General features: G+C 39.0%; 1 protein-coding gene across 1 annotated transcript in view; it reads right to left on the bottom strand.

Annotated features, from left to right (window-relative positions):
• Positions 1 to 26,834, bottom strand: part of LOC114622053 (maltase-glucoamylase, intestinal-like) — a gene marked incomplete at its 3' end in the record, with an annotated part of 52,300 nt that overhangs the window by 2,316 nt on the left and 23,150 nt on the right. Inside the window, exons 15-34 of the mRNA XM_028768410.1 lie at positions 26,320 to 26,491; positions 24,930 to 25,046; positions 23,437 to 23,591; positions 22,080 to 22,164; positions 20,841 to 20,897; positions 20,226 to 20,350; positions 17,311 to 17,399; positions 15,460 to 15,509; positions 14,886 to 15,053; positions 12,797 to 12,949; positions 12,271 to 12,471; positions 10,244 to 10,395; positions 8,672 to 8,840; positions 8,323 to 8,419; positions 7,260 to 7,372; positions 5,967 to 6,092; positions 4,586 to 4,714; positions 4,222 to 4,332; positions 3,910 to 3,972; positions 5 to 122 (exon numbers count right to left, since the gene is read on the bottom strand). Of these exons, the coding sequence (XP_028624243.1) occupies positions 5 to 122; positions 3,910 to 3,972; positions 4,222 to 4,332; positions 4,586 to 4,714; positions 5,967 to 6,092; positions 7,260 to 7,372; positions 8,323 to 8,419; positions 8,672 to 8,840; positions 10,244 to 10,395; positions 12,271 to 12,471; positions 12,797 to 12,949; positions 14,886 to 15,053; positions 15,460 to 15,509; positions 17,311 to 17,399; positions 20,226 to 20,350; positions 20,841 to 20,897; positions 22,080 to 22,164; positions 23,437 to 23,591; positions 24,930 to 25,046; positions 26,320 to 26,491 (2,450 nt within the window). The remainder of the gene's footprint in view (positions 1 to 4; positions 123 to 3,909; positions 3,973 to 4,221; positions 4,333 to 4,585; positions 4,715 to 5,966; positions 6,093 to 7,259; positions 7,373 to 8,322; positions 8,420 to 8,671; positions 8,841 to 10,243; positions 10,396 to 12,270; positions 12,472 to 12,796; positions 12,950 to 14,885; positions 15,054 to 15,459; positions 15,510 to 17,310; positions 17,400 to 20,225; positions 20,351 to 20,840; positions 20,898 to 22,079; positions 22,165 to 23,436; positions 23,592 to 24,929; positions 25,047 to 26,319; positions 26,492 to 26,834) is intronic.

Below are 26,834 nucleotides of genomic sequence, written 5' to 3'. Positions count from 1 at the left end.
TCAAACTTCAAGCTCTTTTCTGGTTCCTCTGTGTTCGTGTAGAGTTCTTGGATCTCCTGCTTCCACCATGGGGCAGTTGAATTCCGGAAAAAGTCTGGGAAGGCCACATAAGCTCGGTATTGCTATAAAATAAGAAAACTTGGTTATTTGTCATGAGTGATTACATTAGGAAGCAGAATACACTTAATGTGAACATGGCTCATGCAGCCTTATACTGCCTGGTCGAAGATAATGAGAGTAAAAGCAACTCTATAGCAGATAGGTGGAACAGGATTATCTTGGAAAAGCATATAAGGCAAGAAAGCATAAAATACCATCTACATAGAATCTGAGAAGTATCCAGGAAATTCCCCCTTACATTTCTATAGGAATGGAAGTGATCAACACCCTATACTCATTAAGTCATGCTATCTACCCCATCCCGATTGTCCATCATTTCTTAAGGACTGATGAGATAAGGTAGAAGTCCTGTGAGACATTAGCGAAAAGTCAGGTATCTGGTGATGAGTATCAGGCTGGTATCAGGAAGCCTTCCCATTGGGAGAGAAGTTGAAAAAAGATTGCATGTTGTGATTTTGCACCAACTAGTATGACTCTCTGTTTGCTCTGATTTCCAAACCAGAAGAAGCCTTCAGTTACATGTAACATATAGTGGGAGGACTAAAGGCTTCCATTTTAGTTTATCTTTCTATACCCTAAAATTATGAAAACGGTGTCTACATCTTATATGAAAAATGGGTTCAATGTATCACTCCTTAACTGCATTTTACAGGTTTTAGAAGCAAAGATCTTGTCTTATGTTTTCGAGTTGAACTTTGCATTCTCTACTGTGTTTAACAGAATTAGAGAAAATAAGAGATAAATAGTCATTCACGCTCTCCCTGCTTGTGGATGTATGCCCCTCAGCAAGAGAAATGAGCCAGAGAAATCTGTATGCTTCCCCCTGCTATTTATTGTCAACATTTTGGTTGGTGTGCCTTCTTTATGTCCTTGACAGAACGTCAAACATCAAGGAGCAAAAGAACGGCATGGTAGAGAGTAGCAGAAAGACTTGGCTGAGTCATTTCACGGTGCTTACACAAACGAGCAAACAGTCTATTAAGGAAGAACCTATACACCAAGAGAAAGCCCAAGAGAAGATGTTGAAGAACAGATCAGAAATAGTTCAGCATGCATTGCTGCTTTACCAGAGAGGCACAGTGAATCATAATGGTACTATATACTATATAGGACTTGTAGAATTTCTTTTAGTATAAAAATAGAAGTAGAAATCATGAAGCACCTAACAAAGAGAACCTTGCCCAGAAACAGAGATCCAGTTTACATTAAGCCAGAGACATGAGCTTTTGAAAAAGTTACATGGAGTATCACGATATACAACATTACCAGCTACATCTGAGTGAGAATGGAATTTGCTATAGGATGTATCATTTTTGCACTTCATATTGTAGACAGGCATCTACATATGCATCTTTTTAACTAGCTCAACACACATACCACATGCTATATACTACTTTGTTTGTTCTGAGTTAACTTTTAACCTGTTGGACACATGGGAGGCTCAGCTGGGAGTATGTGAACCCTGCCATACACAGAAAGACAACAATGAGTAAACCAGAGAAGCTGACTAGCTGACTTTTTGTCAGAGGCATAAGAGATGGAATTTCTGACTGCTTTTGTTTCTATTCCCTAATGATATGTCTGCTGGAGATGAGAAAAGAAGACAGATTGTGTGGAGGTTAATTTTCTGCATTTCTGGATCACCTGCTTTCTAAATAAAGTGTAGCTATTAGATGCAGAGTTCCTGAGTCTTCTTATTGGCTTATCTGCTGATAGGCAACATTAACTCTAGATTTCCAGTCTTACGTCTAGTCATTTTCCTGGAGGAGGTGGAGGCCCAATTTCTTTAATGGCAAGGGGGAGGACAGTTGAAAATAGCATCATTGCAGCCAGAAGAAGCTGCCCATTCATAAAATCAGTAAAGATAGGAACTACATGACCCATTTAAAAGAACTTGGTATGTTAAGGTGTTCACATGGGATACCTGCCCCACCAACTGCAAGTTATGTTCTTTAATAACTGATGGAGAGACTGAGAAGCTCTGTGCTCTGCTTAATCCCCACAAAGTAATAAATGATACATTGAAGATAGATGATATGTGGATAAAGATTCCATAAATCAATAGATGATAGATAAATAGATAGATAGATGATAGATAGATAGGTAGATAGATAGATGGATAGATAGATAGATAGATAGATAGATAGATGATAGATAAACTGATAGACACATAGACAGACAGACAGACAGACAGACAGACATATAGATAAACAGATAGATAGGAAGATAATACTTACACAATAGCAAAAAGGCAACAACCTTGACCCGAATCTGACGCATTTTGAGTGGTATTTGAAACCTGACCAAATCAGTTTCTATTTCTTCTACTTTATATACTACCAGAAAATAAAGATACATATTTCAATACCTAAGCAACATGATCATAAGCATTGGTATTGCGGTTTGCTTGCAGAGGCCCAGAAATCAATGGCAGTGATCAGTGCATCACTCTCCTGTGCTGTTTTCTGTTCTTAGTAGTATACATCAGTTGTGCCCACCCTGAGCACTTTTCCCTAGCCTGTGGAGTTCTACAGAATATTTTTCTTCTGTACTAGAACTATCTGTTCTAAGAATGAATTCCTTTACATAAGGCATGAATATTGGGCATAATTTATGCCAGTTCACTTTTTAGGAACTATAGCCTTTCTCCTCTATTCCTGAACACTGTCTAGAATATGACATTGTAAAAAAAAAAAAAAATCCCCAGACGGCCCTTGGTGATGGTCCTCTGAATGTCTAATGCTGGATCTCATAATGGCCATGTTTGTGACCAGTTCAATGAATATATTTATCTAATTAAATCTTGAAAGTTATAGTTTCAAAACCACAGTTTATACCATTCATTGACCACACAGAGAGCAGCTGCGTCCACTCATCAACCTGAAATAGGTGTCCAAATAATGGGGCCTTCTCTCTGACTTCCAAGCTACACTAGGAAAGGTGAACAGGATTCACATGCCTTGATGTAATCCCTGTCTACAGAGACGTCTCTTCTGGAGAGAAAAGCAAGGAGTCCAGACTTGTCACTGACTCTCCACAAAACCTTTTCCTGCTCTTAGAACACTGAGCACATCCATTATAACCACAATTGACAGCAGAGAAATGATCCGCAACCCTGCATTGGGTGAACAGAGCTAAATGCTTCTAAACAACAAAAGCTTACTGATAATCGTGAAAAATTGCAATTCAAGAAGCAGATGATACTTAGAATCATCATAAAGAAAAATAATTATGCCCGCTAGAGAGCAATGTACAATACGAGGCAATAGTGACATGGTAAAAGCCATGATGGGGAGAACAAACGCACATGAATCACGTGGGATTCATAATTATGAAGGGGTAGAAGGGTGTCTATGGTCATAAGGCATGCAGTAAAATAGTCAAACACTATACAGAATGCACATCCTATCTACAAATGATATCTAAAGAAACAAAACACCTTAATTCAGAGAAAAACATCATTCTTAGAGTTGTCAACCAATTGAAAGTCTATGAGCCTCTGGATTCTGACAAGTTTGCATCTGAAATCACAATTGCACTATGATACATAACCCAAGTATTTTGAGTCTTCAATCTAAATAACAATACTGATATGACAGTACAAAGTGAGACATGAATTTGAAACAGAGAGTATATGTAAGATCATCATGAAACAAATGTCAGGAAGGATTATCCATGTTCTCAGTGTATATTCAAGCCATATCCACTGACATATATGGGAATTTCAAGTGTTCTTGCTGCTACTTTCAAAAAACCCTGATTGACTCAGCATCCACAAGAACATTTTACCTCTACTTGAATGTCCCAGTCCAGAGAAGAGTTCACAACAATATCAGGGTAATCGGGCCAGACCTGTGATGAAAAAAAAAATGATCAACAGAAATATCCCAAGCTATTTCTCATACACTGAATTTCTTGGTTATGAGAGAAGGATCCAAGCAAAAGTGGAGTCTATAAACCCCTTAACTGTTAACAATAATCATCAAATAATGATTTTAAAATGAATAACAGAAACTCAGAGAGCAAAAGGAAGTAGTAAAAACATATTTATAAACACACTAACAGGGTGTCTAGCACAGGATGAAGATTGCTAGCTCTTACCTTTCCCCAGACAATGTCTCCATTATTGGGATATCTGATGAAGACGTCATTTGCCAAACCATTAGTGAAGGCAGGATAAGGCTGTGTTTCATTGCCTGAAATGGCTGGATCCTGCAATCAGAGCACAAAGCATGCTTGAAAACTTAAGGAAGAACCAAAAAGTAATAGTAAAAAAAAAAAAAAGTAGAATTTTGAGAGGGTCTCTGGTTCGTTCTAAATGATAGGCTTTCTGTAAACCCAATAAGTACACTTTTCATATGTCATTTCTCTCCTAACAATGTGGGCAGACACACAGTATGAGGGAATCCCTGCACAATCCCACCCATTGTCCCACTCACAGCCACACATTCACACAGGTACTAACCAGAATAAGGATGACCCGCATCCCATCGTCCTTCATGCGATGGATCAGGGCTGGTAACCCAAGGAACATGGGGCTGAGCTTGAAGTCCAGCTGTCTCTCCATGTAGTCAATGTCTGAGTACTGCACATCCTGGGATGACACAAGGAAGACTGGCTGATGGTGGAGCCAGTCCAGGCTCCAGCAGTCAGCACTGCTTGTGTCTGGATATTTCAATCTATGACATATCATGGCTTTGCATTTTGGATATTAATTGATTTTGCAAAATTACACTCAGAAGCAAAAAATAAATTCATTTCAGTATCAATACAAAATATAAGTATCAATGCCTATCTTTAGGACTGTTATGAAAAAATAAAGACAGATTAAATCACTATAGAAGAAAGTCCTTTGATTTTCTCTATGTGTGTCTCCTGAAATCGGTAATATATGTTTATAGAAAATAATGTCAAATATTCAGTCCTAAGATGATATGAATCATAAGTCTACTAAAACCCAAAAACAAAAACAAAACAATCATCACTGTAGAGGGCCCAATATTGGAGATGATCAAATACAGAACTTGGATTGAGATGTTTTATTACAACAGTGGTTCTCAACCTTCCTAATGCTGCAGCTCTTTAATATAGTTCTTCATGTTGTAGTGACCCGCAAACATAAAATTATTTCCACTGTCATTTCATAACTTTAATTTTTCCACTTTTGTAAATCATACCGTAAATACTTGTATTTTCCAATGGTACTAGGTAACCTCCATGAAAAGGTACTTCAACCTCCAAAGGGGTACAACCCAACCGTTTGAGAACCACTGTATTACAGGAAGTATGCTGCACTAATACAATATTGAACAATAAATGCAAGGCAAGCACAAAAAGTCACAAGATGATTTCTGATTATTGGACGTTTCTTTTTAAAATACATGTGATTGATTCTGTATGTGATTCCATTGGAAACCCAATACAACATTCCATCACGGAGCAAACTAGAAGCTCAAGACTGGCTCAGGGAGCATTGTGCTGTGCTGGACCCAAGAAAGCAATCCTTGTCTAGAATGAGCTCACTGGGTTTGGATTAGTGTTCTTAGTTAAACAAAACTAGAATAGGAGCATCGTTTCATTATCATGTCAATTAGGATGCTATACTTAAATATCTTCAAGTCATTCCTTTAAGGGAAACAGAGGAATGCCTGATATAGGAGACAGCACCGATGAACCAGTCTTAACTTCTTACTGTTAGTCTGAGCGACCAGTGCTATGAGGATCATGGTCTCCTTTGAATCAATATAGAAGCTCTAGGCTCAGTGGGATATGACATGAGAAAGCACAATGTGTCACTTAAAACCACACTTAAATCAGAAAAATAGATCCCTAACATATGCACTTACATAGGGGATCTGCTTAGCCACCATTTCATCATACAAGTTGGCGATCTCAGCATCATTCTCATATCCATAGCGACACAGCTGGAATCCCAGGGACCAGTAAGGTACCATCACGGGCCGACCAATCAGCTAGAAAACAGAATATTAGAACTTCAGAGGAGAAGCTGGATGAAAGTTGGATATCAAATCAGAATATTTTACCCAAATGTAGACAGCAAATTCAGATCCAGAGAGAAAGTATTGGGATGGGGAGGGGGGCAAATCAGATCTCCCTGGACACACTGCAGAAGACTTCTTAAAGGACACATTACAGGAATTCTGAAAAACCTGACTTTATTCACATTGATTATATATATATAATTTAGACATTAAAAACACAACACAGAGGTACATAGCTAACTTAGAATGTAGTCTATAAGTATTGATGATTGTGTGAACTTGGACAGGTATGTGACATTTTTATGCTTATTCCTTTACCTGTGAATTAGAGCTAATAACAGGATCAATCTCAGATTCTGAGTAAGTAACAATATGCATGACACACTCCCATGTGCTTTAAAAATAGATGCAGTGGATATTTCATTCATGTATGTTGATTTGGTAACTAACAATGTTATTGTCCCCTGTGGCCATGACTCACACCACCACTGCCAATACAATCATCATCTCTATCAACACACTATAACCATCATGACAATGTCCTATGTAATCTTTGCTGTCATATCTCCCATTGCTATAACAGACATAATCATCATCACCAACACCATGACTACCAAAACTATCTTCACATCTAGCACTGCCATCACTAACGTGAACATGATTATTACACTCTAACCATTATCCACTTTACTACAACCACTTTCATTACTGCATGATCTATTTACATCCCAACCATTTATTTCTCCATAACAGTCACTATCCTCATGATCACCGTCACCAATAACATTACCACTATCCTCAATACCATCATCCCTAATCACACCATCAACATCACCACTACCATAGCTCTACTACACCATGGCTCCATCACACTACCATAGCGCCACCTATCCCCACAACTAGTCACTACAAATATTCTGCTACTCTGCAATCAGTGGAGAAAGCACAATTCTAATATTGGTAGGAATATATTTGATCTCCCTTATTCCATATTATATCTTCCTCTGAGAAAGAACAATCAATTCAGATACCCTATGATAGTCACATTATATGGCAATCCTGTGCAGCAGAGTTGGAACACATTATGAGTGTATGTATATACACACAAACATATTTCATAAATAAATCTCTTCCTACCTCTGTGTATTGCTGAGTGACAATCTCTGGAGTTGGGCCCAAGAACACATAGAAGTCCAGAATGCCCCCTGTGGTTCGGTATGTCAGGGCAGGCAGAGGCTGGAAGGTCACATCTGAAAACAAACAAAAAAAAATGTCATCATGTTGAAATCCTTTATGCTGAGAACATTGACCATGGAATCCCCACTTTCCCTCTCTTCTGTCATGACATATGGACAGCAGAATTAGGTCAACACAGTATTAAAGAAGTTAAATGAAAGCTTTCACTAGCATCATTGCATTGAGTTTTGGTCTTTTGCTATGTATTGTAATGCTAAATACTGGTCCCCAAGGTCTGGTTTCCTTCCCCTAAGGATGAGAAGATCCTCACATATACCAGTGAAGCTATGTACCTTTGCTCCTTAGTTTAAAACTATTGATTGAATAAAGATACCTACAGCCTAAATCTGTGCAGAAGAAGGGCAGGTGTTGTTTCAGTTCCCACGCTTGAGGTCTGAAGCAGAGACCACAAAAGGAGAGAGAAAACTTGAAGAGTGAAGAGGATGCTGTAGGTTAAAGGATCATGAGAACTGGCCATGAGAGCTGGACAGTTGGAGTAAAAGTGACCCAGGCTTATATCTGGCAAGTCTTAATTCAGTGTTATTTGGAGGGCAGTAGACCAAATAATCATAAAATGTTGATATTTGCTCATCTTAGTATGAATTAAAGAATTATAAATTTAAACTTATATTTATCTATAATATATATATAAATATATACTAATAAAAATGTATTAAATGTGATAAATATAGAGAATTTTAAATATAAAAGTTTTGTGTCTTTTATCTAGGAACTGAAGTAGATGCACTAGAAACCCCTGATTAATATGAAATATTTACTACAAAAGCATTGTAGATTAAAAGTTCAGCAAATTACATACAAACTAAATATATATAAAGGGTCAATAAGAAGGAAAACTGATACCACAAAGACTAAGTTGATCTCTAGACAACTATGTCAGAAATATTCTAAAGAAATTGAGAAAAGGTTAGCACACAGTAAGAGGACACAGGTGTCATCCTACCCATAGCATTGCTGTTCATCAGGAGGACTCCATGGGCATTGCCATCCTCCTCCAGCCCCATGTAGTAAGGGTGGACACCATAGGAATTCTTCTTATACTGAGAGTCATAATGAGAAGAAAAAAAATGTTAGGAGATTTGTGCATGAGAAAGAAACTCTACAGAAATTTGATTTCTAAGTTGAATGTTTTGATTTGATTTCTAAGTTGATTTCTATGTTAAAAACAGAGGGAGAAAAATATGTCCATTTGGCTAAAAGTAGAAGGGAACAATTAATAGACATCTGTAAAGACAAAACACAACACACAGAGAATGGATGGAGAAGACAGAACACGGGCCACAAACACTTACCCCTGGAGGTTCATCCCTGGAAAACATGCCCCACGTATGCCAGTTCAGGTCTGTCTTGAAGGTCGTGTGCTCAGTTTCTCCAAAGCCATAGATGTATGTGGAGGGCAGGCGGGTGGAGATGCGAATGAACATGTCATTGAAGGTGAAGCCAAGGACCTGAGAGTTCCAGCTGCAAAAAGGAAAGAAATATTTGCAAAAAATAAGATCAGCTTCCTAGTGGTTTGCAACGGCTGGCTTTGTAAAGACCACAGAGTTCTTTATTTTCATCCATCAGTACTATAGTCCCTTCGAAATAAAACTGCAAGTCTCATAGATTAAAGTAACCACAATTATGCCTGCTAAGGGTCTCAGTCACCCCTCCTTTTTCTTCTACACTATATCATTATGTCTCTTTAGGGTTGTCCACAGGAACAAATCCACTCACTTTATCACCCTCCTATATCAAACTCCCAATACCTACAGCTCTTGACCCCTGATGGTTCACTTTCTACATGTACCCAGGCCCGCGATATGAGCACCTCACACCACCTCACAGTCTTGCTCTCATATTGCTCACTTCTCATGGGAGACTCCCATGGAGATTCCAAGGCTGTTCCTGTTCTAAAGCCCACTTAGCATCCGGACTTTATCTCCCTCCTTCATTCTCTTAGTTACATCATTGAGATCTCTCTATAATAACTTATAAATTCCTTCCAGTTCTTGACTTAAATCATTCTATCACAAATTTTTCTTTTTCAAGAACTCTCTGTGGGACATCTAACCTAGGTTTTATTTCACACATCACCTCTTCCTCAGACAGACAAACTCAGATCAAAGCAACTAAAATAAGCACATAGTGTGATTTCCCTTCTTTTTCTAGCAAAGCAATTGTCACTGTATCAAATTCCTCTTTACAGAGTAATTTAAAATTTAGAAGGAATGGTACACATTTCTAGAAACACAAATACAGAACAGCATCTAACACAGAAAAAGTATTAAGTAAATATTTGTTCAGTCAATACCCACAAACCTATAACTATGTCAGCAATCACTCTTATAGTATTAAAGATTTACTCTAAGAGCAGAACACATTTCCTTATTGTGGTAGTTAGACTGAGGTATCCTCTATCATAGTTTCAGGCATTTTTAGTACTTTGTCCCCAGTGAGTCACTATTTGTGGACTACTGAGTTGTGTGACTTTACTGGAGGAAGTATGCTAGTGGAGAAACTCTTTGGGAGTTCAAGACTCACACCATTTCCTGTTACTTTCTCTTTCCTGTTTGCAGTTCAAGATGTAAACTCTCAACTTTCCTGCTCCCACCTCTTCCTATCTCCATTTCATCATCACAGTGTCTAACTCTCTGAAGCTATAAACTCCAACTCTTGTAAAGGTTCTCTTGATCATGGGTTTGTTTATCTGTTTGTTTGTTTGTTTGTTTGTTTGCTTTCTCACAGCCATGGAAAGTAACTGATCTATCATAGATTTGAACATAGGCAGTATGATGCTTTGAGTCAGATGTCTTCAAGGACAATGAGCTAGTGAGGAATATTTAGAAGAACAGTAACACAGACTCAGACCAGGAACCACTTACATTACAGTGCCTGTACTCTTCCGGCGAATTTGAATCCCAAATGGATTCTCCTTGATGAGGACATCATATAGACGGTCTTCAGTGCTTGATGGAGCACTGGGGATGTTCAGAGGGACTGGGACTTCATATCGACTGTGGTTGGGATCATAGATCTAAGCCAGAAGAAACCATTTTATGTAAAGAATAACATATGCCATTACTTTATGATGTAGAATGCTGACAGTGATAATAATTAACAATATTACACTGTACAATTCAAAATGTCATATGAATTTTGAATTACTACCTCACAAAATATTAGAGGATTGAAACACCAGATATACCTAAGTATACTGAACTAATCACTGCATAACACACAAAGCTGTAAAAGCATGGCATCAATAGTGCAAATATTCACAGTTATCAGTCATTTCAAAACAACACTTTCAGAAGCATAGTAATCTAGAGATGAATAACTCAACATACTCTTAGCATGTTTGACAGAGATTGAATCTTATATTTTTTGGTCTTCTGTAACTTCACAATTCAAGGCTTAATCAATCTACCTGTGTACAATGTCCAATGTCAACTTGGTTTGAGTCAAGTCTCATTAATATGGGTTCTAGAAAATTTTATCCATTTCAACATTGTGGTTAACATGAAAAACTCATTCTGAAATTGGTGTGGGATTTATAAATATATGGTATATATTTGGTATGTGAGTGTACAAATATGTGGACATGTAAATGATGCATTTAAAACAAATGAACTTCTTAGGATTTAAAAAAGTGCTGAAATTTTAATACAAGACTGAGTGATTAAGAGTAAAAGTTCATTTGCTGATATGATAGTAAATAACAGGAATAGGAACTGAATATGCCAAGATTATTGGAGTGAAAATCAGATGACTCATTGCGATTAACATAAAAGAACTCACCATACCAGAAGAATATGAGCTAACATAAATCCTGTAGTGATTACAGGGAAGGAAATGCTGAAAGGTCACTAAAGTTAATTCATGAAAGAAATTCAAGATGAATCTTAAAAGCTTTCCAGCAGAAAACCAAGCACAAAAAATGAGAGGAAACAGTTCTGGTAAAGAAACAATAAACACAAAGACTCAGAGTATTAATGTGGGCTCAGAAAGACAAGCATTGTGAAGACAGCTACTGTACAGTTAAATTGTTAGTGGGGAGGAGTTGAGGCTGCACACCCAATCAGCTTCATTCTGATGAGGCTACACACATAAAACAAATCACAGTAGAAGACATAGAACTCAAGTACAGATGGAGCACAGATACTCAGGGCTCCCTTAGGCGAGGACTCTCTGTCTTGATCACTGACTTATATGTTCCCCACAGCATTTGATAACTCACTATGTACCAGCCTGTGTGGGATCCAATCCTACCATGGTGGAAGATAAATCCATTTCTAGGAGTTGCTCACAATTTAATAAGGAAACAAACAACAGGATAACTAGTCAATCCCTACTTCCTGGGTTCAATTAACTCATGGAAGGAAAAGCAAACACTTTCATGAGAATTTAGAGATGTCTCCAATTGTTCTATTAAAAATAACACTCTTCTTCTTATACTCTCAGTAACAAATCAGCTCAGTTTTCTCATTTCAGTTAACAGCACTACCATCCATAGAAACATATGCAATTTAGCAACATGCTAGTGATTTCTTGGGCATGTTCCATTTGTATCTCAATAATGCAGATGATCTCAAAGTCTCAAACACATCCACTGGTCCCCATCTCCTTTCTTATTCCAAAACAAACTCAGCCATAACTGTCCTGTCTTCCTACTAGCCTCATCTGCTTGCTCTCCATGTGTTCTCTCACAACCATTTCCCTAAGACACAGAGATTTCCTCAATTTGAAATTAGGAGAGGTGTCTTTATTGCACAAGATTTCTAATTGATCTCATTACTCAGATGATAGTCTACAGTATTTTGCTATGAAAATGAAACATTTTGTAAGAATTTTGTACACAAAGCAGCAAAGAAAACGATAACTGGAGAAGCCCTGCACACTCTGTATTTACCTTAAACTGCAGCATTTCATTCTTGTGGTAGGTCACTTTCAATTGGAGTTGATTCACAGGTGTAGAGGGGAAGGCATTGCTATAAGAAGAAGCCTTCAAGGTGATGTCAGCTGTGGCCCCATGTGAGTCATACTGAATGTTGCTGACTGAGTACAGCTCATTAGCAAAGTAGCAATGAGGGACCCCAGGAGTGCTGGATACCTGAAAAATAAAGTCAGCATCTTATATCAGCAGACATATGGAGTTATCAAATAGAGTTAGAAGAGACAAATTATCTGTAGAGAAAGCCATAGGTACATTCATTCATATCTATAACATTTACATAAGCATGAATTTAAATTCTTGTCTCAAAACAACATAGTAAATACATCCCACTCTTACCCATCCCACTCTTCAACCTAAACAATGTTTATATGAAGCCTTTCTGTGGATTTAAATAAACCCATGGGTACAGGGCTGTAATAAAGACCTTGTATATTGTATTTCAAGGGCTTTCAGTTTACATGAACATCTTCAACATAGTTACCTCCCAGATGCAACCTCGAGCAGTGCAGTTTGCCTCAGAAACACCATGCTCATCTGGATAGCAGTCTATCCTTTCCTCCTCCCTTGTGGAGAAGCCCCACTCAACTGTATATGCTTCTCCCAGCATGAGATGGATATTTGTGATGGTGGCAACCTGAAATCATGAAAATTCATCCTCAGCACAAAAGTTTTAAAAGACCTGAAACTTTTTTATGAAAATTAAGTATAAATGTTATTCTTAGTCTATCCTTATGCTCTGCTTTTAGTATTTTCAACAAAACACCACAGCAAATGAGGGCACAAGTGTATATGTCCTTAGGGTATAGTCAGTAACAAAGGAAATACAACTATTTTATGAAAACCTTCTATATTTCGTTGTCGAAAGAGAGAAACCAAGGAAAGCCCCTTATGATCAAACTTTTTTCATTCCTTCCATGAACCACTTGACCCTCATTTATTTGTTAAGAAATATTTTCTCCTCCTATTTCCAAACTAAGTTATTCTTTCTTGTTCATCACCTCCCAGTATCATGCCCCTCTTTGATGTGGAGTGCCTAGATTATAGGGCACATGTGTAATGTTGCTTAAGGTATAATACCAGTGTTCTCTGGAATCTTACACAAATTCCCTCAATTTTTTGATCTCAGGTATACTAATTAAGTGTAAGATTGAAGAGTGAGAAATAACATATATAAACTTCCATTTCTAACATCCTAAGCCTGGTATGCGGTTACAGACTGATAATTTGAGACTTCTGAGCCCTTTGATGTTGTTCTATTAACTCAACTTGAACACTATTTCCAAGACAAATACTCCCTGGGAAAACAAGGCCATTTTGGAATACATTACTAGCTATCTTCTTTATGTAAAATGTGCTTTTCAGTTTTAAATAAGAGATTCTTCCAATTCGTGACTGAAAATGTAATGACTGTAGCATAAACCCAGCCATAAAATTCAATTTGGGTTCATTTGCTGGGAACAAGGTTTCGTTCTTGATAGAAGGGCCTTACCCTTCAGCTTTATCTCTATTTTTTCTTTTCTATGCTTATTTTTTCTATTTTCCTTTTTCCTATAATATAGCATTGTGACTGGATCGATTCAGCCCATTCCAATTCAGAGAGAAAATAGACCTTACTTATCACAAAATTCAACTACTGAATACTGACACCAAGTTTTCAACTTCAAAAATTTAATTACAAAATAAAAACCTTCTAACTTTTCTGCTTCAGACATCTTGTCACATCAACTTCAGAAACCCAATCTGTTTTCATGTATATGGGTGGTTTGCCTGCATTATGTGTGTGAAGTGACCTCAGATCCCTTGATCTTGTGGAACCAGAGTTACAGATGTTTGGGAGATAGTATTTGGGTGTTAAGAATCAAACCAGAACCTCAGGGAGAGCAGCCAGTGCTATTAACTGCTGAGCCATCTCTCCATATCCATAAAACGCTATCTTTCAAGGTGATGTTCCATCCATGCCTTCTCCAGAAAGCTGGCCTCAACTACTCTACAAAGCTTTGGACATCAATTAAGACCAAAGCAGATACTTAACCAATTTTGATTTAGACACCTTCTTAATACTTACATATATTTTCATTTATATTAATTGTACTTCTGACCATCCTGACTCAAACAATGTTAGTTAGCACCATCAACTCTGTTTCCATAAAATATTTCTTGCAAATGCATATGCTGGGGAACATACAATGTGTCTTGATAAAGCTTAAGAAAAGGAAAGGACCACTAAAAATTAAATAAATAAAACCCCTGTAGTTTTTTATTCATATGATCTCTTTCTCTACCTTCACCTTAGAGCACAAGCCATGAACTTTCAGAGTCCTTTCCTTGAATCCTGTCCCCATACCCAGTTAGAGAAAACCAAACACAAGGCGAGAAGAGAATAAGGAGGGGAAAACTGAAGGCATGGTGGCTCTGACATCTGTTTATACCTTCCTTCTCCAATATTCTAACCCCCTCACCTGGTCTCAGGTGTGCTCTGGTCCTTCAGCAACCCAAGTGATCTTAGCAAGAAGTAACATCATGACCCCACGGAGGTTTGTGGAAAGCCTCCTCACAAAAGGAATTCTTACCTTCAGGTTTGAATTGTAAGTGACTTGAGGAGACATTTGAAGGAGAGCCCCATTCTGTCTCACTCTAACATTGCGGAATTCCTGGGTCCCAAGGATTTTGATTTCCTGGAATTCTAGGTTATTGGGATCCTTGTAGTTTGGACTTGAAATTGTCACATCCAAACGGTTCTGAAACATACCAAGCATAATTATGAATAAATTATGAACATGTAGATTCCCTAGACTGTCAAACACTCTATCCTAGACCACACCCCTGAGCTGCTTTGAAGGCCTCTCAATTTCCCTACTGCTGCATGTTGATGGGGAAGCGAACTTATTTTCATAAGCCAATGGAGAGAGTGGACGAAACTCTCAGACCTTTTAGAGAATTGTGTCTTACAATAATAGCTGATTTCTTCCTAATTACTACTGCCTCTTATTGATAACAAAGCTGATATAATTATTATGAATTAAGTCATAAATAGCAATTATTTACCTCTGGTACATGTCGATAATTAAATTATAAATACAGAACATAATATAGTCATTTTCAGGCAAACCCCACACAATATTCATAAAAAAATATGCTACTCACTTGAGTGACAGAAAATTCACTGAAAAGGTACATGTTTTTGTCCACAGTATCTGAAAGAAGAAAGCAAAGTCAGACTGTCCGGGTGTACAAAGAAGAACAGTTTCACCTTCTCCTTAAAACTGATTCCTCATGGGGGATATCCCAAAGCTTTTGATTGTACATAGGCTACATTCTTCTATCTGGGCTGCCTTGTCTGGCCTCAGTGGCAGAGGATGAATGTAGCCCTGCAAAGACTTGAAGTGCTGGGGTGGGAGGATACCCAGGGGCAACTACCCACTCGGATGAGAATCTGGGATGGAAGAAGTATTGTGGAGAGTGACTGGGAGGCGGCAATAAGCAGGGTGTAAAGTGAATAGGTAAAAACAATTAGTAATATTCAATTGAAAAATAAAACTGATTCCTCGTTCCTTTCCTGACTGCTGAGCACTTCAACAGGTCTATGGATTACACTTCTTTCCTCTTTCATCAACCAGACACTTTGGCTGCTTCTGGATCTTTGCTGGATGATGCCACAGTGAATATGAGGGGCCAAGTATCTGTGACACACCATTTTCATTTCTTTGGGGTGGTACATATGTAAACATAAGACTTCATGCTATGTAGTAGTTGTATTTTCAACATGTGAAGAAGTGTCTACTCTGTGCTCCATAATGACTATCTATTTTATGATTTGATGCCTTTGTTCATGTCATATTTAAAATCACAACACCATGCCCAATATAAAAATAGCTTTCTCCTGATTTCTTCCTAAGAGTTTTATGTTAAGTCCATTGACCATTTTTTCATAATACCTAAATTGATGAAACAACAAACATATTTATCAGAAGATGAGTGACTAAAAGAATTGCAGTGCCCATACACAATGGAATATTCTTTAGTAGTAAAGCCCTGCACTTTTACAACAGAAGTGAATCTGGATCATATTATACAGATATAAGTAAGTGAGACAATAAAGAGAAGCAATGCATGGTCTCAGGTTATAAAAGAGCTAAATAACTGGACTGACATAGAGGACAGAACAGTATGGTTTTCAGGGGCAGGTAGAATGGTAAATTAAGAAAACCTGTTCAAAGACTATGAACCGAAATAAGAACAAATTTCAGAGAGCCAGCATTGCCATTAGTGGCAATGGCATCAATGAACATTACGGTAACCAGTGTACAATGCCTATATGTGCAGAGTCTGGAGGTTGTATAGTGTCTTTTCTTTAATACTATAACTAAGAAAAGATCTTTTGCAGTGCTCCCATAACAATGATCATTGGACTCTTTTCCCCGTGAGTGCCTAAAGAATTGTAGTGCATTGGAGACAAGAGAGAGAGGAGGAGGAAGAGGAGGAGGAGGAGGAGGAGGAGGAGGAGGAGGAGGAGGGGAGAGAGAGAGAGAGAGAGAGAGAGAGAGAGAGAGAGAGAGAGAGAGAGAACATGTTAATGGTAAGTGCTCATAATCAGGAATGTGTGTGCTGTGCTTGCTGCCTCCCCAACATGGGTATCCATTTCATATCATCATAGTCCCTGCCCCAAGGACTTGGGTGGAAGATATTTACAGTGAAGGTGAGTTACAGGAACAGTCATGTAAATCTCTTTTGTAAAAATGAAGTGAGAGATATTACTGACAAGGAATTCAGAAAGGGACACACAGAGATACAGAGACAAAGACAGAAAGGTGCCCTTTATCTATCGTTCATCCATCATAGCTTCTGACCAGTACAACCAGAAACAAAAGTTTTCTCTGGGATGCTACTGCTAGGATGCCTGGTGAGATATCACCCACAGCTGAATGATCAGCAGAAGTAAAGGAACAGAGCCTGGTGCAGATCTGTGCATTGGCCACACCCTCTCAAGGCACTCACCCTTCGACTCCCCATCATCCCAGAACAGCTCTCCTTTTGCTTCTTTGTTCTCATCCAGAGCAATGATAAGACCAAGAGGATTCTTCCGGCTGTGGGGAGCAGATTCACATAAGACACAGTCCTTGGGGCTCAAAAGATTTTGACAAACATTTGCATTTGTTTCTATTGGGAAAAGTTACTACTAGCAGCTGATGCTGTTTTCCTTCCAATACAAAGACAAGATTGGCAGGTGCTTCTCTCTCTAGTATCAATAGTTCACATGGGATGGAAACACCGTAAAGCATAGCCGTAAATACATATGAAGGAGGCAGGAATATGAGACCAGAATCAATAGGTACAATTAAAAAATTGTGGCTGAAAATACCATTTAGAAGACAGAGAATCAGAAGAGGAAGAAATCCTACACAATAGTGCTATGGCTGAGTATTTACATCTCATGATCAAGGTGAAGTGTCAATTGCTATGAAGAAGACACACTTTTCCCCCATAAGACAGCTTTTCTGATCAACCAAAATTATATAATAGGAACATATATGGAATGGCCATTTTCCTTATTTGATTACTTGCTATTTTGTCTTGTGAGACAAACATAGATCACCAGGAGTTTGGAAGTAATTGCAAGCACTCTGCCAGAGAGTTGGAAATAACATCTGACTCCAGCCTCTGAGAAAGCAATTGAAAGTGGGCATGGATGTAGCTCCAGTGAAAATGCATTTTTCAAATACACATAGACTTTTGAAAAGCATGATGGGTGAGAAGTTGAAATGGATCAAGACAGATGACAGCTGGGGGTCTAGAGTAGCATGCTCTGCCAGGGATGGCCTGTGTACTGAAAGGACTCCAGGAAAACTGCTGGTCAAGGCAATGTGAAACTATGCTCAGTCGCTTCTAAACATTCTACCCTTGCAGCCGAGATCTCAAGCCAGGTCCATGTTTTTATTTTAGGAAGGGAAAATTCAGTAGCAATGTGCAAAACAACCTGGTACTAAACAATTTTAAAATAAGAAAAGAAAACAGAAGTCTTTGTATTTATTTTCACAAAAAGACAATCATTTGAAGTTTTATGATAATAAGTGTAGTTCATTGGAAAACATTGGTTTTCAGAATTCTAAGAATTCTCAGCATATTAAAATCAAATAATGTGCACATCTTCAACATATGAGTTGGGGATCTCAGTCCAGCCAGTGTATGTTCTTTGGATGGTTGCTCAGTCTCTACAAGCCCCCAAGGGTCCAGACTAGTTGACTCTGATGGTTTTCCTGTGGAGTTCTTATCACCTTCAAGGCCCTCAATCCTTCCTCTAACTCTTCTATACAAATCCCCAAGCTCTGTTCAGTGTTAGGCTCTGTGTCTCCTAATCTGTTTTAGTCTGCTGCTGGGTGGATCCTCTCAAGAGGACAGTTATGCTAGGTTGCTATCTGGAAGCATAACAGCGGATCATTAATAGTGTCAGGGATTGGTGCTTGCCCATGGGATGAATCTCAAGTTAGGCAGGCTATTGGTTGGTCATTCCCCCAGTCTCGGCTCCATCTTTGTCCCTGTATGTCTTGTAGCATTTGGGCAACTCAGTTTTCATGTGGGTCCTCCAACAACTGGAACAGAGAGTGTCTCTAAAGCTGTTGCCTGTCTTTGGAATCTGTTCCCCAAACTGGGCTGCCTTGCCTGGCCTCAGCAGGAGAAGATGAGCCTAGCAGAGACTTGATGTGCCAGGGTGGGAGGATACCTGAAGGGGGGGCATCCTTTCAGAGGAGAAGGAGAAATTCCATGACATGGAGACCAGGAAGGACAGCAGATTAGAATTTAAAATGAATAAATAAATAAATTGATGAAGAATAAATTAAATCAAATAAGGGAATAGTTTCAGAGACACATGACAGAAACATGCAGCTCTTCAGTGTAGTGAAGATGGAGTCTACAACTGGAGTCAATGATGAGCAGAAATCTTTAATATGGGTAAGTATATATTATATCATATTATATTATATTATATTATATTATTATATAATTTTAAAAGTTATTAAATTTTAAATATATTTTGGTCATATTCTTTCCCTCCCATAAATCCTTGTAGATTTTCCCCCACCACTGACCCAACTTTAAGTTTTCTCAAAAAAGCAAACAAAAGCCCAATACAAAAAAGCAAAAGCAAAAAATAATAAATAAAACAAAATAAAACCACACCCGAAAAGAAAATAATAAATACCACACAGAAAAATCGCATACAAAAAACCCAAACAAACATAACAGCAACAAAAACAAAAACTGGAGTCCATCATATGTCAGTCAGCTACTCCTGAAAATAAGGCCTGTTCTGGAGTGCTTGATATACCCAATGTCACTCTATTGGACAAAACTGATTTTCCCTCTCCCAGCAAGTATAAGTGACACTTCAGTTGTTAACCTTTAGCCTAGTACCTGGACTTTCACTCGTCACAGGAAGGCAAGAGCTCAGTGGAAGGAATGGAAAGGAAGGTAATGGTTATAAAAAGGTAGACAGTGGATCTAAAATCTAGACATGTGAGTTTGTGGGCCAAGAGCAGAGAACCACCAACAGACACGTGGGTGAAGGCAGGTAGGTGATCATCTAACCAGGTTTGCCCAGAATGGAATCCTCCAAAGACATGAGACTTTCAATGCCAATGCTGAACACGCCTTTGCAAACCAAGAAGACAGAGCATTCTAGCTGTCAGTGTGTTCTGACACATGCAGAGAGACTGGGAGAGGGATAGAGTAAAACCCTTCCAAAACCAATGAGAGTACAGCTCTAGGCCATAAGCTTCTAGAAAAAGGTCAAGTAAAGTCCAAAAAGACACACTTCACTCCAGCACCTTTCAAACCCACAGTCTGGAGCAGACTATCCCAGACATGTTGCCCTTTGTCAGCCCTGTGCCCTCTTAAAGAATCCCATGCTATACCTGACTTCTGTGGTTGTGGCTGGCTGTTGTGTGGGGAAGATGTAGCCCCCTCGAAGGTGAAGTCCAATCTTGTCTCCAGGAAGTTCCATCTCAATGCTTTGCTGTCTCCATGCCAATTGCTCTCCCTGAGGCAGGCAGATAAATCAAACACATTGGCTTCATTGTTTGTGGACCTCCGTCCTGCTGAGCTCCTGACAGCGCTATCTCTTTCTACTTAGCAGGATTTAGCAGAATTACTCTCTACCCAGACAAACAAAGGAAAGGAAGACTAAAATGTAGGTCAGCTCAGGGTTTGTAAAACATTTCTGCCCTGCTGAGCCTGTTTAATGTATGTTATGAGAACTGATACTTCTGAGCTAATCATCTGATTTCTGGCTAAGCTCAAATCGTCCATGAGGCTCTCTAATACTTGCCCATGAGAAGCGTGTTGAGTCTTTATATTCTTGCTGAATGAAGTGTTAAAGTGACAGACTCCTCCAAAGCTGTGCTGTAAACTTATAGAAAACACTGCAAAGGAACTCCTCCATGCGTGAATGGTGGGACCCTAGCTCTAGAGAGTCACCCTATGCAGCTGCAGCTGCACTCTTGAGTTTAAGAAGAGTTCCAGCTACTTACGGTCTCATAGTCGTACCAGGTGGCATTAGGCACATATGCTTTCACTTTCTCTGCACCCTAAAATTAAATTTAAAAAAAAAATTATCCTCAAGACGCAGCCTCTGATGACATAAGGATGTCTTAGACTGAGGCAGGGAATTCCTAGCCGTATTCGGAGAACATATAGCCTCCCCCACCCCATTGTTGAACTATTCCATTTTTCTAGTACAGATATGAGATAGTCTGGATGGGGGGGGCACAAATGGGCTGGATTATAATTAGAGACAAAAACAATGAATGAAATGCTCTGTGGGGACAATTCCAGCTTTCTATGAACTGTCTCTTTTAATCCTCTCTGTGCCTCATTCACTAGATGCAGTTATAATTCTTGCCTTTAAAGTTGAGAAGCCTGCATTCCCACCTAGCTGGCAAAGATCATCTACTCTGAAACCTTTGATTTCGGAGTGAGGATTGGCCTCTGCTTCATAGTGGCTCCTCATCTCAGAGCCATAATAGTTATAATGAGCTGACGAGTCACAAGCGCATTCCCAAATCAAAGTCACCAGTAGGTGCTTTTACACTGACTGAGAACTTGCCTAGAAAAAGAGTCCTTCTATACTTAGAGAAGGGAAGAGAAGTCAGGGGCAGCCCTGCTTACACACTGAAGGCCTAAAATCAGTCATAGGCCTAAAATCAGCAATAGGCCTGTCATACATGTATACTAACACCAAGTCTTGGGTCTCAGTGGAAAAACATTGAAACAGATGGCTATAAACTATCGTAAACAGGCAGCTTTTGTAAAAATTTACAAGCCTGAGTAGTCATAGACCTTGTAAATATGTAGCCTTGACAGACAATACCAACTTAGATAAGGACAAGCGAGTCATAGGCAGAGTCATAGTGACCGGTCCTCTGAACCTTCACCCAGCTGATACCTGGTTCTGAAAGATATCTGTATTCCCCCTGAACACCCACACTCCAGTGTCATTCCCTTCCCCACATCCTGTCTTTCTGCGTTTATAACCCCTGTGTGAATGAATTATGATTTGAGAAAAAAAATAAATAAATTATTTAAAAAAAAGAAAAAGAAAATATCAGATATACTACTACAAAGTGCTCCTGGATAATCTTCTCTATTGACCCAACCAACCAGATATCATCAGTGAGTCTGTAATAGAGGGTAGAGGAGATTTGGGGGGGAGGGGTAATGAGCAGGAACAGAGGCAGAGGGTGCCTGCCTGCCTCCATGAGAAAACTTGCCTGATCCAGAACAGGAGTGATGAGGAGACCTGGTCCCCACAGAAATTGCCGGTCTATGCCCCAAGTATTGCTGTCTTCATAGAACCTAGATATCAAAGAGATAGGTCACAGAGAGGTAGGTCAGTGCTCCTAAAATCTCCCCCACAATCTAACTAAAGCATATAGGCTACCTGGAAAACACCCACAATCATCACTGTATGATATCCACTCTGCTTCACCTCCCTCTACCCCATGCAGATCTCTGTCCACAGCCCATATATCTTCCTGCCCTTCCCCTAGGTGACACAGAAGTTCCCATTCCAGTACAGCCCATATACCTTCCTGCCATTCCCCTAGGTGACACAGAAGTTCCCATTCCAGTATCTATTCCAGGCAGACCCCAGGCTTCAATATTATTTGCTGTATCTCCCATTGAAATCTAAGTAAGATAACCTACAAATTTTATGACCAGCTTATTGTCAAAAAAAGATCTGGGGCTGGAGCTAGCAGCTCAATGCCAGCATTTCCAGATATGTGGATGTCAAAATGACCACAGCTTAAAGTCCTTCCTGAGCTCCAGAGAAAGTTATAGGCCCACCTAAGGGATTTAACAGATCCTGTCTCAAAACTAAAAGTGTTAAAAAGAATTGGCATATAGCTCAGTGGCAGAGTATTTGTGGACTATGTACAAGGCCCAAAGCTCACTTCTCGGCCTTATCCCCTCCCACAAGCACAACAAAAGTAAAGAACTGCATCAGACCAAAAAAACAAAACAAAACAAAACAAAACCAGAATATACACAATTTTAAATTTTCTATTCTAAAATATCTGCTTTTAAACAAGGAATTCCAGGAGGTTAAAATTTTACCCCAGAAGTGATCATGAGTGTGTGTACATGTCTAAGGTTTGCATCTGCAACACTTAAGTGAGTTAGCATTATTTTGAAAAGGAAAAGTTCCCAAGAAACTGCCTGCTGAGTTAAATCAGAGATTTCAACTGGCTAGCTAATAAGAATAATGGAATTCTCAGGATCATTTTTGAGATTTTTACCTACAAATTACAGTCTTATTTCTCGAGACTCAGCAGAATCCTAGCATCATAGTACATATATGCATATTACGGAGCCTCGTTTTAAGATCTTTCAAGTTCAACTAAAAAGAGTTGGGAGGTGTAGGAAAGTGGTAGATTTCTTGACCAGTACATGCAAAGCCTTGGGACTGATCTACAATGCACATTCACACACACACACACACACACACACACAAACACACACACACACACCTGAATACCCTGCTTGGGTGATTTTATATTTTACTCTGATATTCTGACGCAGTCAACAACCCCCAGTTTGCATTAACAGAATGTTAGGAGGACTTACTCATGCAGAAGAGGCCTAGCTACGGTGTCTCCCCGGCTGTGTGCTCTGTAGAAAAGAGTATAGAGGTAAGGCAGCAGAGTGTAGCGGATGTTAAGGTAGTGCCTAGACGAATTCAACAGCAAGGAGTCAGCTCCAAAAGAAGCAGGATCCTGGTCCTAAAAAACAGAAGAGTTTGCAGTTGTGGATTGACTATAGGAAAGCTGTCTATACCAAGAATGATTTCAGAGAATGTGCAGCATGACCCAGAGTTTCATGCTGCATGATCTGGGGCCTTGGTTTCCCTTTGTCTCTGAGTGACACAGCTGAAGAACTGAACGATGACACTGAATAAGCTGCCATCGCAACTTACAGCTCACCTTATCTCACTCACACATTAGAACTACCCAGTTAAGAGGCATAATTAATTAATTAAGCCTTAGTTAAATAATTTTGAAATGTTTCTCCATCTTCATTCTCATTACAAAAACATACAATGTAGGAAGACTGCAAAAAGGTTTTATAAACATTTAAAGCCTCGTCATTTTCGTTTTTATTTTTAGCTTTCTGAGATTTCCGTTTTTGTTTTAATGATGTGATAGCCCCTGTCAGCTTCCTAGCATCTGACTAACCTTCTATTCTGTGACACTTTCCTCCAGCTGCCTTGTAAAGGGTGAGCTTTGTGCCAGCTGCTGACTCTGCAGCCAATTATTTTAACTATTTATTAAATATTAAATATTAATTAAATATTTATTTAATTAAATTACTCTAAATATTTGATTAATTAAATATTAAATATTAATTAAATGGTTATCTAATTAAATCATTCTCCACAACAAGGTATTTATCTGTATTTCTCATTTATGAATTTTTAAAACAACTTTGCTAGGTAGCACAGACTAGTCTTGAACTCCTGATCCTCCTGCCACTACCTCCCTAATAGCTAGGATTAGAGATATGTGTCACTGCATCCAGGCTCGATCGTGAACTCTTATCCCTTTGCTTAAAAATTGACTGGTTTTGTTTGTTTGTTTGTTTGTTTGTTTGTTTTAGTTTGGTTTGGTTTTTGGTTTTTCTAGACAGGGTTTCTCTGTATACCCCTAGCTGTCCTGGAACTCTCATTGTAGTTCAGGCTGGCCTAGAATCCAGAGATCCATCTGCCTCTGCCTCTCAAGAGCTGGGCCACACTCACCCAGCATCAGGCTGACTCATAACATCATTATTAAAATATATATCTCCAGATTCTAGACCCAAGAAAGCCATCCACACAAAATGACCAGCCAGTAACTATATTTAAAAAAAAAAAAATAGACTTGCCCCAATGACAGCAAAAAGTGAGAGACTGGAACATTGGGACATTCTATGATCAGCAAGTCCTCATTCATAGCAAGTGGGTCCCAAATCAGCATACATACAGTATATTACAAAGCTGGCTCAACAGATTTCATGGTGGCAATCAAACATCCAGTTGTAATGCACACCCAATGTACTTTGATTATACTTCCCAGCTGACTTACCTTGTAGCCTTGGCCATTGTGATTCCGGGAAAACGGATAAAATGCCCCCAGCTGCATCCAGCGCCTGCAGAGCTCCTCATATGTGTCCTGGGCAAAGCCACATATATCGGCCCCTACCTATAACGACACACGGACAGCATGTTCACGACACTCCTACCCCCTTCCGTTGCTTTCTACTAGGGACTTCTTAAATGAACTTTGTTCAAAGCTTTTACCCAGAAGGCTAATGTGATGTGGGCAGAATCAGCATTTCACCCATGTCCACATCACTGTTAGATGACTCCTTCCTTTCCTGCTGTGAGTCTCATCTTATTAAACAAGTGGAGACCCATAACTTTTTATAGACAGTTGTTGCTAATACCAATAATATTATTGGACCACGCCCTTTTCTGAAGCCGAACTCTGATCATGTCACTCACTTCACTGAACTTTCCACAGTTTCCTTGCTATCCCTTCTACCAAATCTTTAAACCCAGTTGCAGTCCACCCTTGCAGATAACCTCCTGCTCCAGTTTTCCACTCAGATCTTAGAGGCATATCTACCATCCCCTTTAAGTTCCTTTTGTTTGAGATTATTTCACGCTCTTAAAATGAGTGTCTCCCTGGTACAACTTAACCATCTTTGCCGTGGAGTCTTTTGACCTCCTCTGACTCACTCTGTCCCTTATAATCGTATCAAACTAATGAATAGCCTTCTCAGAATCTCTCACAATACTTAAGATTTGCCTTCCTTTGGGTTTTTATCTAGGCTTGCCATAATAATTGTTTGCATGTGTGCCTTTGTATTCTGTTTTTGTGCCACCCATACTTCATTTAGCATCTTGTACACAGTAAGCACGCAATAAACGTATCTGATGAATTTGACTAAGCACTGCAAAACCTATCACGTGTTGTGGGATTGTTTGCTCATCTTGGAATGAGCTACATAGATATGTTCCATGTATGTATACATCTGATTAGTTACATAAGTGTGTTCTGTGTATGCCCATATGTGGGATTGTTTGCTCATATGGAAACTAGTTACATAGGTGTGTTCCATGTATGTATACATCTGATTAGTTACATAAATGTGTTCCATGTATGGATGCATCTAATTAGTTACATAGGTGTGTTCCATGTATGGATGTATCTGGTTTAGACTAAAGAACTAGTGCACTTTTTGTGTATCAGACACTTAAGAAGAATATTTCAGGAGCTATCAGGATCGCACTTTCTATTTGCATCAGGCAGCTCAGATAATGAGGTTATGATATAAGAGCCACAAGGATAGTGATGAAGAATGAGGTTAAAGCCCTAGGCCATGACAGGCTTTATAGTATGAAAACTTGTCAGAAGGAAGGAGGCTGCATCGGGACTGAGAGTCATAAGAGAGCTTGGGAAAGGGACTCACCATTGGGATACCGAAGAGGTTGAACTCAAGCATGCCTGGGATAGACCACTGAAGGTCCTTCCAGGTGGCAGTGTTATCTCCTAACCAGTGGGCTGCAAATTTGCCAGAACCAGCGAAGGTAGAACGTGTTAGGATGAAGCTTCTCTTCTCTGGGAACAGGATCTTCATGGCTCTGGGAAGGGATGGATTTAGGGATCAGTGGGGAGCTCAGCTGGTAGAACCACAATAACAAGAATAGTTAAAAAAAACAAAAACAAAAACAGGCATCTCATTATCCTCCACTCCTCTCTTAAAAAATTGTTAGAGGAAATGTTAGAAGAATGTACCGTGGCATGTATTTGTATTTTCCTTAGCTTTGCTTTATACAGGCCATTGGACTCATAATTTCCTACAACTTCAAAAGCGGCCTTGAAAGAATTGAGAACTAGAGGTTTATGAATTTCATAAAACAAAAGAGAAACATAATCTTAGTAAGAAATACATTAATCTGTCACAAGTCCAAATAAACAAAACAA

Source organism: Grammomys surdaster, unplaced genomic scaffold (assembly GCF_004785775.1).
Source record: "Grammomys surdaster isolate TR1022 unplaced genomic scaffold, NIH_TR_1.0 186, whole genome shotgun sequence".
NCBI classification, from domain to species: Eukaryota; Metazoa; Chordata; class Mammalia; order Rodentia; family Muridae; genus Grammomys; species Grammomys surdaster.
This window is presented reverse-complemented; position numbering and strand designations above follow the sequence as displayed.